This window comes from Cinclus cinclus, chromosome 23 (assembly GCF_963662255.1).
Source record: "Cinclus cinclus chromosome 23, bCinCin1.1, whole genome shotgun sequence".
Lineage (NCBI taxonomy): Eukaryota > Metazoa > Chordata > Aves > Passeriformes > Cinclidae > Cinclus > Cinclus cinclus.
Window position 1 is genome coordinate 6656054 of NC_085068.1, and position 15760 is coordinate 6671813.

General features: G+C 43.2%; 1 protein-coding gene across 1 annotated transcript in view; it reads left to right on the forward strand.

Annotated features, from left to right (window-relative positions):
• Nucleotides 1-7884: 7884 nt before the first annotated feature.
• CFAP74 (cilia and flagella associated protein 74) overlaps nucleotides 7885-15760 on the forward strand; it is a 35797-nt gene continuing 27921 nt past the window's right edge. Inside the window, exons 1-10 of the mRNA XM_062507673.1 lie at nucleotides 7885-8485; nucleotides 8570-8666; nucleotides 9051-9141; nucleotides 9556-9702; nucleotides 9903-10001; nucleotides 11433-11537; nucleotides 12615-12788; nucleotides 13387-13497; nucleotides 14682-14784; nucleotides 15525-15682. Of these exons, the coding sequence (XP_062363657.1) occupies nucleotides 8348-8485; nucleotides 8570-8666; nucleotides 9051-9141; nucleotides 9556-9702; nucleotides 9903-10001; nucleotides 11433-11537; nucleotides 12615-12788; nucleotides 13387-13497; nucleotides 14682-14784; nucleotides 15525-15682 (1223 nt within the window). The 5' untranslated portion in view covers nucleotides 7885-8347. The remainder of the gene's footprint in view (nucleotides 8486-8569; nucleotides 8667-9050; nucleotides 9142-9555; nucleotides 9703-9902; nucleotides 10002-11432; nucleotides 11538-12614; nucleotides 12789-13386; nucleotides 13498-14681; nucleotides 14785-15524; nucleotides 15683-15760) is intronic.

Sequence of the window (15760 nt, forward strand, 5' to 3'; positions counted from 1 at the left end):
TTTACTCCCATTTATTAGACAGCAGCGACCAAAACCCAGGTTCCCTGGCTCTCCTGGCAGCTCCAGAGCTCCAGTGGCTTTGCCATTCTTGCCTGCTGCGCTAAGTTGAGGCTGAGTTTAAAGCGATGGATGGTTGCTCAGCAGCAGCAGCCCCCACAATCTCCACAATGCCCGGGAGCCATGCAGGCAGCCCGGCACGGGAGCAGGGCAGCTCTCCTCTGCTCTCCTCTCTTCTCCTTCCCTCTCCTCCTCTCCTCTGCGGGTGGCTCAGTCCCGCCCGGCTCCGCTGCCCTGCTCCCGCATCCCTCCCCTGCCGCGGGCTCTTCCTCCGGCCGCTCTGCCCGCCTGCGAGGCTGATTGCCGAAAATAACCTCCAAAAGGATAGATTAATCCCACGGAGCGGGGTGGGAGCAACTCAAAGTGCTCCGGAGCCACTAATGTCCTGCGCGCATCGTGCCGGGGAGGAGCAGGAGGAGCTGCAGCCCGAGCCGAGGGCAGGGGCGGCCGGTCCCGGGGCGCTCGGGGGCGCGGAGCCGCTGTGCCCGCTCCGCACGGGGCATGTGAACCGCAGGCACCGCCGCCCCCCGCCGCCCCCCCCGAGCTCCCGGTAAATCCCGGCGGCACCCGGGCACCGCAGCTGCAGCCCGGCTTCCAGCATCGCTCCGAGCTGAGCGCCGATGGAGCCGGGGACCATGCCCAGGGAAATGCCGCCTCTCCGCTGCCTGCGCGCTGTCCCGGCCCGGCGGTACCACCGAGAGGGGCAGAGCCCGCAACACAAACTTCTGCCTCGCCGCTCTCGGGCTCCTGAGGGGCTTCTCTACAGTGAAACGCTCGGAGCAGTTCACTGCTCCATCCCGGGCTGCTCGGGCTGCCATCGTCCAGCTTCCACCTCTTGTGGCTCGCGAACTCCCGGGACCCCCGCCAGGCGCGGGGGCAGCGGGGACCCGGCCACGGGGATCCTCGGGACCTGGGGTGCATCTTGACTTGCAGGTCAAACTCGGTTTTCTCCTCCATATTCGCTCTTTCCTTCTCTCCTCCTCCGCCTCCTCGGTTTTTTGGTGCTGTTCAATCTCGAATGACAATTTTAAAACCAACCCACAAAGGAAACAGTGTAAAGGAGACATTTTCAAGAAATAATATCATAAAACAAAAATGATTGTGCAGGTACCTTAAGGTAATGAACGGAGACACAGGGAGTAAAATGTTGGATTCGTCTTTTTGTCTTCTTAGTTCTGCATTGTTATTTAGTACCAACATTTCAAATGGCTACTGAGGGGTGGTGGGTGAGGGGAATAACAGCCCCGTGAGATCCAGGAGAACAGATGTACACAATACACACACAAATGTAATACAACAAACAAGCATGTCATAAACCTGTGACAATGATGTAAGGGATTATTTTCTTTCTGATCTTTTCCTCCCTCTGCCTCTTTCAATGGCAATCCTGCAGCTAACATCCAAAAAGGAGTAAAAGACACAACTTTTAACTCAAGGAGTTGAATTATTACATTAATTTTTTTTGTTTAGGAGGTAAACTAAAAGGTTTTTAATGGAATTTGCCTGGTGGCACACGGAAGAGAATGATTTTTGTCTCTCCAAATAGCAGAACATATTCACACCTTTTGGGATATTTTCAGTTGTGATATTTTCATATTTTTGCTACTCTTAAGGCTGATGGTCCAGTGGGCTACACACCTATGCTGAGAATTCCTCGGTGCTGCTCTCCTCTGACTGGACAGCTGTCACCTATTTTACTAGTAAAAAAGAACAGTTTTCCATGTCTTCAGCACGTATGTGTAAAAATAGCCAAAAAATCCACAGAGGCACTTTGTACATTCAGATTGTGTCTGAATGGATTTTATGTGTGGATGACACATATGAGTGTTTCATGTGTGCATTTGTGGGTTGATATAAGCACACCATAGTAACACATGTTCTGAAAGGACAGACCTTGCTACCAAAGTGACCAATGACACAAGTAAAAGTGCAATGGCAATCCTAAAAGACATGTAAATGTTCTCTCAGATGAACGAGTTATATTTTATCTACAAGGGCCTTGAATATGTCCTTTTATTATAAAGAAAAAGAGCAAATGTTTGGTCATTCATCCTTGGATTTAGTTGGTTTTACTTTTAAAGTAGACTGGTACATCTATATATACACACACATATATGCACAGCCCACTCAAAAGAAATAACTCTTATTGCCAAAGGGAAGAAGATAAAATTGATGAGAGGAGATAAAATAATAAAGATCAACAATACATTTAATTTCCTACAGTTCTAGCTAAATATCCCAAACTCATTACAGTCAATGACAGATTAAAATTGCTAAGACATAGATTAAGAAACTATTAAAATCGCCATTAAAGCATCAAAACAAAACAAAATAAGCTCTCCAAATCATTCTCATCTAATCCTCCTGAAAATAATTAAAGCTTTCCTTTAGCTTTAGCTACTGGCTGGGAACCGTCAAATAGTCTTTAAAAGATGGTCCATGATACTCAGTGTTTGCTAAGCCTTTTTTTCACTCTAACAGGCTGCTGCTTCTCCTTAACCCCTGTGGCTGCAGGCACCAGCTTCCATGGAAATGTCCATCCCACGCTCTGACCAGGCATCAGCTTCCATGGAAGTGTCCATCCCATGCTCTGACCAGGCACCAGCTTCCATGGAAGTGTCCATCCCATGCTCTGACCAGGCATCAGCTTCCATGGAAGTGTCCATCCCATGCTCTGACCAGGCACCAGCTTCCATGGAAATGTCCATCCCATGCTCTGATCAGGCACCAGCTTCCATGGAAGTGTCCATCCCACGCTCTGACCAGGCACCAGCTTCCATGGAAGTGTCCATCCCATGCTCTGACCAGACACCAGCTTCCATGGAAATCTCCATCCCACGCTCTGACCAGGCACGTGGGGCTCAGCAGGGTCCTTGGGGACTGCGTGGGATCATTTCAGCTCCAGCAGGACCAGGATGTCAGGTCAGAGTTACACAGCTTTGGGCAAACTATGATCTTTGATGTAGTACAGCTGTAATAAATCTGTGAAAGCAAAACAATGGTCCTTAAATCTGTGTTTCTGTAGTATTTGTCCATGCCAGGTCAAATGTTAATGGGCTCCATCTACATCTGAACAATTTTACAATGACATTTAATAGCTACTTCTTATTAAATCATTAGTTGTTAATACTACTATATCAACAATTACTAATTCTTGAAGTATTTATCCTACTCAAGCAGTAATAAAGGACACAACTTTGAAGTGTATTTTACTACATTGAACCCAGAAACCAACATTTCAGTATCTGTCAAGTATTTTTCTTCTGCAACATGTAACAGGTATGAATTTTCCCTGATCACAGTCATCCATACTTCTGTAACTGCTACCATACAATCATTTATTGGACAGTGTATTTTGATGGGATTGATGAGAAGCATGCTCAGTGATTTGGGCCAAAAAACCAAGTTTTCAGTCATTTATTACTGAGGATTTTGAGACTGTATCAAAAAGACATTATTTCAATTTATTTTACAGTTGCACTGCATTACCTGATACTCTTAATAGATCATTTTCTAAATAGAACAGGTGGTTTTACTGCCAGCAAAATAAAGATGTCATATTGTCACATATAATTTTTAGAGGCAAAAAATGTACCACAAAGATAATTAGTCTCACCCTCCCATGATTCCACCTAAGCAGCTCGTGAAAGACTGTTGTGGCAACATCGCCAAATGTCTCTAGATATATAAATTACACACATATGCCTATTTTTGTAAATGAGATTTGGGAATATCAGTAGCAATTGCATGGTGGGAATATTTAGCTCGTTTCAAAGGTTGTACTGTACTTGCACGATATGAATGTCCCCCAGCCCCAACACAAATGTGTCTGTATTTAACCGGTATCTGGATAACCACAATATTAATTTCCCTTTCACCTGAAGTGCTAGGAATATAGTTTTTATCTGTTTCTAAATGTTCTGTAGAACATCTAGTTCCTCCCTCTGTCTGCATATTTTTTTTTTATAATCATGAAGCACACTGCAGCAAGACACTTTGCCCTCCTTTTCTTTTCTTTATGCAACAGATTTGGGATGAAACTCCCCACTTGGCCCCCAAGCCAGGGTTAATTCCAGGACCAGGATGATAGTTTTACCCCAGATAAGTTGCTCTCAGGGGTGCACTCCCAGGTGGTGCCATCTCAGGCCATTCTTCCATGAAGTGCTCTGATAGCAAATGCCCCTCTCACTTTTTGTCCATACATCTGTAGGGATGAGTCATTGGGAAGATGCTCATCAATGTTTGCCATTATTTACAGTCCGACAAATCAGTGTTTGCCATTGTTTACAGGCCAACATCGATCCCTATCAAACAGCAGGGGCAGACAAGTCGTGTTATGTAATTGATATGAACCACCCTGCCAAAATGCAGATTCCATTATTGGCATGTCTTCCTGCCTAAATGCCAGAAAGCTCCATATATGAGCTCCTGTCACCTTGGAAACGTTCGGAGGGAAATGCCAACTGCCTGTGGAAGCACAGTATGCAGCCATATAGCAGAATGAACTGGCCAGCTCTGCTGCTTTTCCAGCTGATCCTGAGGTGGTTCTGCAGGAACTTCACACAAATGCCTTTGAATTTAACCTCGTGGGAGCAAAACAGCAGGGCTTTCATTTGGATCTACTCACTCCGTTTCCCAGTTTCTCTGAGATGGATCACTGGGGTCCAGAGCCCACAAAATCTGGAAGAGCTGCCTCAATCAAAGCCTTTTTTGTACATTTCCTGGAGCTTAAATCTTAAAGATTCACTGGCTTTAAGTTGATAGACGTAAATTGTAGATTGGGAGATAAGAACTTGGCTGGGGAGCCATAACTTCCTTCAGAGGAACTGCAGATATCTTCTCACTTCTTCTATCTATATGAGAGAAAAAAAAAATCTACATTTTCTTTCCCTAAAAACATTATTCCCTGACTCAAAATCATGACCTTTTTTGATGTAGTTGTCAGGAAAATAATTCAATCAGTTGTAAACTGGGACTGAAAAAATACCCTGAAAAAAAAAAATCACAAGAAACGGGCAATCAGTGATATCTCCAGGTGTTCTTCTGAGTGTTTTCTTGAGGGGAAAATCCATGCTTGGATCTTTTTCATCCCAGCTTAAGGAGTGTGGGAACTGGCAGGTTCAGAGTTAACACAGTTATAACTATTCCAGATCTGCAGAGAGAGCTATACAGTTAATCACTGCATATTTTTAGCCTACATCTTGTAGCTTTAATCCTGCAAATGTCTGTATGTAATTTGTTTTATGTAATATGAATAGATGCCATAAAATCAAGATTCTACCATTTATAGAGCTAAGAATGTCTGTGTATTTCTCAAGATTGAGGACCTATAGCTTAAATGTGGGACAATGAACTGGTCACTGTGAGTAATTTATACTCCATACTGTGTGTGCCAGTGGAAATAAATGCTCAGATTAGCAGCATGTGCTTGTGTGCCTGGGATCAAAACCTAGACCTTACTCTCATAGCAACGATAACAATTACAGAAATATTGCTTACAATTAAGGAACGTTTTCAACTAAATAAATCTGAGAATGCATCTGTCTCTGTGTACAGATCAGGGTGTATTTTGGTGAGGATGATGTCTCAGTATTTTAATAACTGAATCCCTGTGAATCTTTGAATAGCTGGGTTTCTCTGGCACGTCATTGAGGCCTAGTGCCAAGAGTGAGGGAACAGGGATCTGCTTTGCTATGGATCCAGCTGCACTGGTCCTTGACTTTGTCAAGGCAATACAAGGAATAGAACAGAAAGGAAACTCAGTTAATTACCAATTTAGAGCTAAAATCATAGAATCATAGAATGGCTTGTGTTGGAAAAGAACTCAAAGCTCACCCAATTGCACCCTCTGCAATGGGCCGGGACACCTCCCACTCTCCCAAGTTGCTCCAAGCCACGTCCAACCTGGCCTTGGATACCTCCAGGGATGGGGTAGCCCCAGCTTCTCTGGACACCCTAAATCTGGTACCTGAACACTGGATGTCAAACATACAGGCTCAGGAGGTTCTGCTGCAGAGCAGAATGTTCAAACTGATTCACTTTATGAACACAGACATTCAGTATGTGAATCACTGAAAGATCATTGAGAGACTTTTCATGTAGTGATATTGTGCATATTTGTAACAATTACAGAAGTTCATACGGAAACTCTAGAGCTGCAGTTGCTGCTGAAGCCAGAGGAACTGTTCAGAATGCGACATAATAAATGGGCAGCATGAGTAGTACATGATTTCTGCTGTAATAACCTTTAATTAGCACCTAGTGGTGAAATCCTTTCGTCAGGATGATAGTTCTGAAAAAACATTTAAGACAGTGTCCTTTTGGATTAGAACTCAGAAACCTTCAGTATTCTAATGTGTGCTCCAGCCCCAAATCCACAGGACTTCACACTGCAGCAAGTCATCTGAATTCACAAAAAGGGTTTCAATCACAATGCCACCAACTTGCTTAAAGTTTATAAGTGTATGGAAATAATTAGCAAGCTGAAAGTTCATTGAGAATGTCTCTGGAACCAGATGTCCCAGACAGGGAGGACAGGTAGAGGTGCTCCCACCAGCGTAATTATTGACACTAATACAATGGAGTTGTTAATGCTGCTGTATTTCCAAAGTGTAAATCATTCTTTTAAAGAACGCTATAAAAGCTCACTTGCCACTCCACCCAGACAGGAGCTGTGGCAGTGGTCCGTATTTTAATCTACCTCTGAGAATAAATAATGTAAACAATCGTCAAGTCAGCTGCTCAAGATGGCTCAGACCTCAAGAACTCAATCATCTGATCAACCGTGAGGACGCCGGCCCTCGGACACCGGACCCCAGCCCAGGGACCCCGGCCCTCGGACACCGGACCCCGGCACAGGGACCCCGGCCCTCGGACACCGGACCCCAGCCCAGGGACCCCGGCCCTCGGACCCCAGCCCAGGGACCCCGGCCCTCGGACACCGGACCCCAGCCCAGGGACCCCGGCCCTCGGACACCGGACCCCAGCCCAGGGACCCCGGCCCTCGGACACCGGACTCCAGCCCAAGGATCCCGGCCCTCGGACGCCAGACCCCGGCACAGGGACCCAGGCCCTCGGACACCGGACCCCGGCACAGGGACCCCGGCCCTCGGACACCGGACCCCGGCACAGGGACCCCGGGCCAGCCCGGTCCGCACCACCCCGCGGGCGGGGGGGACCCAGCTATCCGCGCCGGCAGCGCCGCCCCGCGCCCGCGGTGTTTCGGGAGCGGCGCGCACGGGGCGCCCCCGCGCGCGGTGGTTGGCGCCGTTGCCGTGGCAGCGCGGCCGGCCCGGGGCCGCGAGGAGCGGGGCCGGGGCCCGAGCGCGGTGAGCCGGGAGGGGACAGCGCCCGGGGCACCGAGTCTGCCCCGGGGTGTCCTGTGGGAGGGCTCGGGCCGTCTGCCGTGCCGGGCATCTCGGCCTAATTTACCCCAAACTTTGTTACTTGGGACTTGGAGCCGCGCGACCTCGCGACGCCGTGGTTTGGCTGAAGGCGTTGGGGGCACTGCTGCATTGGCAGCTCGTTTGATGTTTGTGCCACTTCTTAGTGCCACCAACATCCCTAAATCAGTAGCCCAGCGTAGGAATCCTACTTGGCTTTAAGGTGGTTCCTATCATTTACTCATTCCTCCATATGTCAAATCCTGGGGTGTGTTTTCTCTGCTCCTTAACTGGAGAAAGTAGATGTTCTCTTCTTATTGATTCTTCTTGACTTCTGCAGAAGGATTTACATAAACACACTCAAAGATGAGCCACCTTCGTTTAAATTAATCATATGTCCAAATCTCTCTGTGAGTAAGATGTGAAATGCTCTACCATGTGGTAATAACTCATTCTAGATGACATGCAGAATTTACAGAATTCTAACAAATTGTAACAAAACTTAGGAACAGTTCACTTTGCATTGGAGAACTCCTCAAGGGTCAAGAGCAAATAGTGTTTGATAGTGTTTGTTGGAGTTGTGCCCAAATCAGTTGCGGTAAAGTCGTGGTGTAGGGAGATAAAATGCATTCAGAAGGTTTCTTTTATTACTGAGCTGATTGTTTCCAAAACAAAAAAAAAAGGCAGAGTCCTTGCTTTTCTCCAAGAGATTTATTATAGTTGAAACTCAAAATGTGTAACTGGCATTATGTGGTTATATCCAGTTATTTCACATGCATTAAGTATGTACTGAATGCTGTGAATTCACCTCCAGAGATAGTCACCACTATTGCAAGTCGTTGGACATTTGATGTGCAAAACATGTTCTTCTTTTTAATCAGCCTGGTCCTTTGGAAAGAACTGCCAGCATGGAAGATCATGAGGTTAATTATAGTGAGGGAGAACAGCAAATACCTCCTCTAGTGTTTCTAGAGGAGGAAGAAGAAGAAAAAGAAGAAAGAGAAGAAGAGGAAGAAGAAGGAAAAGAAGAAAGAGAAGAAGAGGAAGCAGAAGAAAGAGAAAAGGAAAGAGAAAAAGAAGCAGAAAAAGAAGAGGAAGAAAGAGAAGAAGGAGAAGAAGAAAGACAAGAGGAAAAAGAACAAGAAAAACAACAAGAAGAAAGAAAAGAAGAGGAAGAAATAGAAGATGCTGTTGGTCAGCTCCCTGATGTGGAAGAACATTGGGAAGGTGAAAATGAATTGTTTTGATAACTCACAAGAAAACTGATATTAATGTAAACTTAATGTAAGATAAACATGTTAGATCATTGGCCAGAACCTGACAATACATTATCCTCCCTTGTTCCCCTCCCTGTTCTCGTCTGGGATTTTCCCACATAAATGGAATTCTTGGTGACATTTCCACAAGAAGGCAGAGAACATTCTCCTGTTCATTTGCAGGTGTATAATAATCCTGTGTCTTTCACCATATTAATTTTTTAATGTACACTTCAGTAATGCTATAAAATGTCATCTCTGATTCTCCACACTGTGACTTGACAGCAAGTATAGAAAGCTTTGCATTTTAAAATTCAAAGTCTCTTTACTAAGCTGTTTTTTCAATATCTGCTAGAATATGAGCTGGAAGAAGAGCTGGATGGTGGTGGCAAGATGGAAAACAAGGACACGTCTGAAGATGTTGGAGACCAGTCTGATTCTAGCATGTAAATATCTTGTTCCAATTCAAACAGAATTTCCTCTGTGGTGCTGAGTGACCAGCTGTGTATGACATGCCTTAAACTAGCTTTAAATATTCCTGTTAAAATTCTAAACTATTGTTCAGGAACATTAAAACTGCAAAGCCAAGGTGGGATCAAGAGGAGCCACAGGCATTTTAAAACAAAGACACATCATTAGTGCTTTAAATGAGGGTATAAATGTTCAACATTAGATATCCAGTACTGAAAACCCTGGCTTAAGTCCATGCATGCAAACTTCCTGTGCTGTTTGTTCTTCCTTATTTGTAACAGTACTGCTAGAATAAAACAGAAAGCAGGGAAGTAAGGATATCAGACAAACTTCACACAACTACAGTTTTGCATTATGTTTCTTTGTTGATTGTGTGTTCCAATTCAAAGGCAAAGCTCAGGACACTCTTTGGGCAACATGGGTAACATCCAGCCTCTGAAATCTGCAGACAGAATTCACATATCAGCCTCACAGAGAAACCTCCAATTGCTCGATGCCATGCTCAGGGAAAAGGAACTGGCAGTCCAAAAAAACAGGTTAGTGTTTAAGCAAGCATAATCCACCAGCACAAATCACCAGCAAATGCTGAGATACTGTATCCATCATAAATACTAGCATTTATAGAACCATGTATCTTACAGGAATCCTGGCTGTGAATCTTGCCCCCAAAACGAAGAGTTTCACTGGGAAGAGAAAAGAACCTATAAAACATAAATGGTGCATTTGTTTCTTGCAGTGACACACTGAGTGCCTGTCGGCTGAGGAGCAAGATGCTGGCAAAGCAGCTGGATCATGTAGACATGGAAATAGAGAGAGAGGAGGAGGCTGGCAATGTGTAGGTAGAGAGTATTTCTGGATACCAAGGATTACAGGCATCCACTATGTTCATCTGTGTGTAATTAATGAGATAAGGGCAAAAAGAGATGGAAATTTGGGAATGGGTAGGAAAGAGATATATTTTAAAATGTAACAACAGGTATTAAATCAGCCTAGCCCACTGCTGTCAATTATCTGTCAGGGTCCCAATTTTCTGTTCATTCTGATGAATCAAGGTGCTGTGGCACTCCTGGAGGTCATGGCTTTGCTTCTGGTGATTACTCAGTCAGGATTTATTTATGTGTGTGTGTATATTTTTATAAATGCACACATACATGTGCCATTCCTTTCTTGTGTTGTTCTGGAAAGGCAGGAATGCCTTTCAGGAGTAGCTCTGCATACAGGAGCTGCTCTGAAACACTTGTGCTATCAAGTGGGAGGCAATTTACTGTACTCTTCACATTTGGTTTAAATAGAAAGCAGTGGGTGGCTTGTGTACCAGGAGCCAGAGGCTTGTGAACAAACTTTGCAGCTGCATTTCTAACCTGTGTTAATCTCCAGGTTAGAGCAGCGATGAATGAGAGAATTGAAGGCAGGTTAACTGCCAGAATGGGAGAGCTGCTTAAACAAAACTGATGAGCTGATGCAAATGAGCCTCCTGAGGTGGTGCAAGTGGGATCTCAGAGACAGTAACAAATCCCAGCAAAGACAGAAAAGAAGTGCAGTGTTTATCCTTATGATGGGTCACATGGAGAGGTGGAAAGATATGGAAAAAAATATGGAAAAAATAGCAATTCTCCCAATCTCTTACATTTAGCAAGTGACTAGTGGAGTGAGAAGGCTTGATAGATTTCTGGCTTATGAAGTTCAAAGTCTTTGTGTTTCAGCAATAATGCAAATCCTGGCTGCCATTAGCACTACCAATGCCAATACAGAAATGTTGAATTTAGCTGCAGGTAGAAGATCCAATTTTCATTTAGAGGATGGGAATTTATGTTGAGTATAGTCAGGCCACTGTCTGTGGATTCTGTAGTACACTGTCTGCTAGTTTTCCTGGGGAGAGAAAGAATATAACTGTGTGGGAATGCTGCAGTTGTAGGCTAAGTGTATGGAATATTGTAGTACCATTTTAAAAGCAAAATCAGTCTAGGTTCTCTAGGTTCACCTACGCTTATCTTCATGAATAATACTACTTTTATCAGTTTGAGAAGTGAATAGCTGCATTAAGCTACTGGTCAGTGCTTTTGAAATTCTCATCTGCTCCTTTCAACTGATGTAGAAGAGTTTAAAGAAAGCTGTGTCTCAAGAATGGATACTTAAAAGGTTAAGCAAGAGGTTGCCTAAATTGCTGACATTCTGATGAATAAATCTGAGCCTTAGAGCTGTGCTGACCTTGCAAGGGGGACTATGTTCACAGTTCTTTCTGATGGGTTCTCTCTAACGCTGGCAGTGCAGCCGTGTCCCGCCTGCAGGCCATGAGCAGCCGATTGTGCACTGAGCTGGAGAGAGAGAAGGAGCTGGAGCTGAGACTTGCTCTGACACTAAAAGAAAACCTGTAAGTGAGGGAATGAAGAAAGTGTGAAGGGAATCAGTCTTTATTACATTCTTCATATGCTGTTGGATGGATTCAAAAGTCAATCAATAGAGAAACTGCTTGTTAATACTGAACTACATTCTAGAGTAACTTTCAGCCTGCATGGTTCATTCCTTACTGAGTGCTGTGGCTCAGTCCCCAAATTACATGTATATAAGGTTTGAATTTATTATGAGAGGTGCATAAATTGTGACCTAAACAGGTCTCATTTGAAATGTAAAGTAAGCTGGACTAAAGTAAATCAGTCTGTGCATAAGCATAACTACTTGTAATTTGTGCCTGTTAATGTTTTTATAGGGCAAAAAGGAAAGGATAGAAAATAAGCTTTGGAGCAGTACTGTGTATTTTTATGCCAAGCTAATTGCATTGCTGCTTGCAATTGATTGTTCACACATAATAAATTACTTCTTTATATCAGACAGAATAAAACTGTCTTTTGCAGGGGCAACAGGTGAGTGTGTTTATATTTTGGAACCACAGGTACATCAAAAGGGGAACACAGGCACGAGCTTCTAGCTGTGATTAGCCAAGTGGTTAACCAGGATACAGTGTGTTCTGCTGCAGTGTTGTGTAATAGCTTTGAAATGCTTGACTTGTTTATTGTGTGATTAGCAATACACAGAACAGATTAATGTACTCAGCTCTATCATATCTGGTTCCTTCAGCAAAGCACAGAAGAATAAAAGCTGTGGTCTGTCCCTGAAGTTATTTATTGTTGAAGGAAAAGCTATTTTTAGACTTTTTCTTGGTTTTCATGTTTTCTTTTATTTAAATGGAAGAAACACAAACTTGAGTTTTATTTTTTACACCTTTTTTTGACCAATATTTTTGATGTCTTTGAAATGGATATGCTATTAGATATGAGCCTTAGTCTGGAACACCTAAAAGGGTTTGATTCAAAATACATTCTAAAATAAAAAAAGAAAACATGGTTACATGTACATTATTTTCTCCTTAGAGCCTTCCCTACTCAATCTATCACCTTAAAGTAAAAGAATATCAGTATTCCTGTGAAAACAATTCACATTTTTTTTTAAGAATTGAGTTGTGGAAGATGGAAACTGAGCAGGGAAAATACGACCTCCTCCGTGAACAACTTCAAAAAGATGAGGAGGAGCTACAGATGCAATACCAGGAGGAGAGAAAAGTGAGGATTTGGAAGGAAAAAATAACAGCCCTGCAAGCAGAAGGAACACGTCGGACTCGAGAGAAGTAAGAGCCTCAAAGTCAGAGCCTGCTGCCTTTCTTGTTTTATTTTCAGCCAATTCTCTGCTGCAGGTGCTGAAATTAGCTAGTTCAAATACTGGTGCTATTGTGTGTCTTAGCTGGGTGTGCTTCAGGAATATTTGATAAGGAAATGAAATTAAAATAAGAATTGGCCATGGCCTTGCAGTTATGCAGGTAAAGGTTTCTATCTGTGGGAATAAACTTGTTAATGAAAAAACTACAAATGCAGGGGTTTTTATCATAGGAAATGAGGTTTATTGGGTCAGACTAACTGCATGTGTCTGCAGTGCTGTTGGCCTCCAAGACCTTCTGGGTTTATAGTGAAATCCATTGAGATTTCCTGGAGCAGAAACAAACACCAAAAAGCACAAAAGTGCTCTCCAAGAGTTAGGCCAAAGTGTGTCAGTCTGTGGCTTTTGTGAAGTTTATCACTCTCTATAGTATGGGGGATGTGGGGAGCAGACAAATGTCCTAATTTCAACACATGTCAGTAAACTCCCCAACACCACCCTGAGGTCTCACTGTGTTGGAATCAAATTTTCCTTAGTCCTGCTGCAACTGTTGGTTTGTCTGTGTTTTGCAGAAGATGGGAGAAAGCCCAGAGAGAATGTGAAGAAAGAAATAAAAAATTCCTTGAGGATGCCAAAAAGAACCATGAGAAAGCAGTCTGCTTCCTGAAGCAAAGCATGGCAAGGTGGGCTTCACTCATTTCCTGTTGTACATTCTCTGCTGGGCAAGACTTTATCCTTCAGGCTTTGAAAAATAATGATTTTTCTGCAAGGTGTGTCTTCTGTTGCACCTGGAAATCCCACGCCAGGTACAGTGGGGTGAAGCATTGAGATCTTACAGAGCACAAAAGGATGTGGAAAAAAGAAAATCCACTCAGTGTCCTAGCATGGCCTCCAGATTCCCTGGAGTCTTTGTCATGAGGACTCTGACCACTTGAAGGCATTGACAATGATTTGAAGCATTCGTGTGTGTGCCATTAAGTGAAGTAATATAACTGAAATCCAGATTTGAAACCTGCCCTGTGCCATTCTATGTCCCCTCAGAAATGTGGTAAAAAAGCATCAATGGCTTGATGGGCCATTGCTTTGTGCTCCTGCTCTGGTTGATTTTAAATTAAATGTTTTTTCATAGATTTATGTTTATATTTTTTACTCTGGTGTTGAATTATTTTGCTGCTGAAGAAACTGAACATTTGTTACTTATTTTTACATACATGTAAATATATCCTAATATATAAATATTAGGACTTAATTGTAAAATGATTGAAATAATTGTACTGTTTCTGTGCTGGTTTAATTTTATTAGATGGTAAGTACAAAATTATTATAATTAAGATAAAAAAATATCAAATAGATTTTGTTTTCTTGACAAACGTATCAAATATATCAGTCTTATTTTTTTTTCCTGTTTTCCCATTATATTAGCTGGAATATTCCCTGGTTTGATCCCTGCCCACATATTTCCAACTGGCAGAGTTTTTAGGGTTTATTTTTAGTGTGGATACATGTGCTTGGCTTGTAAAAGTTTGCTACATAAGGTTTAGATATTGCTTATATGAGCAACACCTGAATTCTTTATTTTAGCAGCCAGTCATATGTCATAACATCAAACACATTCTTCATATCCAAAATTTAAAAAAATTAAAGTTGTTGAGCAAAATATTTGAAAACCTGTTGGCACTTGAAGCTCGAGCAGTGCCATGTTTGGAGGAGTCTCCAACTGCTCCCCTGTGCCCAGAGCCAGTGCTCACCAAACAGGGGTTTACAGCAGCAGTGCCTGGGGACTTTGGCAATTACTCCTTGTCAGCTCAGACATTCTAATACCGAGATTTCCAGGATGAGAGCCTGAAAGATTTTAATTTGCTTACAGAATTCATGAAAAAAATGCAAAGGAAGAAGTGAAAGCTCAGGAGCATATGGAGAGAAGGATACAAGCTGTGCTTTCCCTGAAAACCAGCATCACTTCCAACAGGGTACTGCTGCTGGGCTGGGATGGGAATGAAGTCACTGACTTGGGAGACTGCTGGGTTCTAATGCAAGTTAGTTCAGTTTTCCTTGCAGAGCTGTGGTGATTTTTGACCTCATCACTGACCAAACCCCTTGAAACTGGGGACAGTTTAACCATTGGAGGGATGGCATGAGATCTGTGTGGGCAGGTTTTGACACTTCTGCTGATGCAGTTTGTTCTGTCAACAGTCTAGTTCTGGGAGGGGAACTCTCTGGGATATAATGAACGCTAAAAAAAGTTCTCTAGAAGTTCAGCCAGAAGGATTTCCAGTTATTTGGATCCCAATGCAGAAATATTCCACATGGAGAAAACATATGGAAGAAAAACAGTTATTTGAGAATTTAAATAGTATAAATTAGGAATTTCTGAGCTATGCTGCTTTGCTTTTCTATTTATGTTCTGTAGAATCTGAGGGAATGATCTTAATTTAATCCACATTTGTTTAGAACTGTTATCTTTTCACATTCCTTCACTGAGCAGCATTCCAGGGGCAGGCTGGAAGGGTAGAGAAGTAGCCTGGACCTATTCAGAGCTTTCTGCATCTCAGCACCCTATGGCTACAGAGAATATTGCAGACAATACCTTCTGCTTCAGAGACATCCACCATAAATGTATACTTGGATAAGGGGGCCAGCATTAGATTCTCTGTTTTCTATTCTTTCATATGTGAATCAAACATGGAACAGGTTTGTGTGACTTTCATAGGAAAGGCTCCAAACTCTCCAGATTTTGAACAAAGCAAAGGCCTTGGAGGCAAAGAATGAGGACATGAAAATGAGGGAGGCCATCCTAGCAAAAGGAGGCAATGTTATCAGGGAAATTTTTCTCCATAAACGACAGCAAGAACACGAAAAAAAGAAAGAGTGAGTACCATATCCATATCAATCTCTGCCTGCTCCCTGGAGTGCAGTCAGATCCTGAAGGCAGACATCTCTGATGGT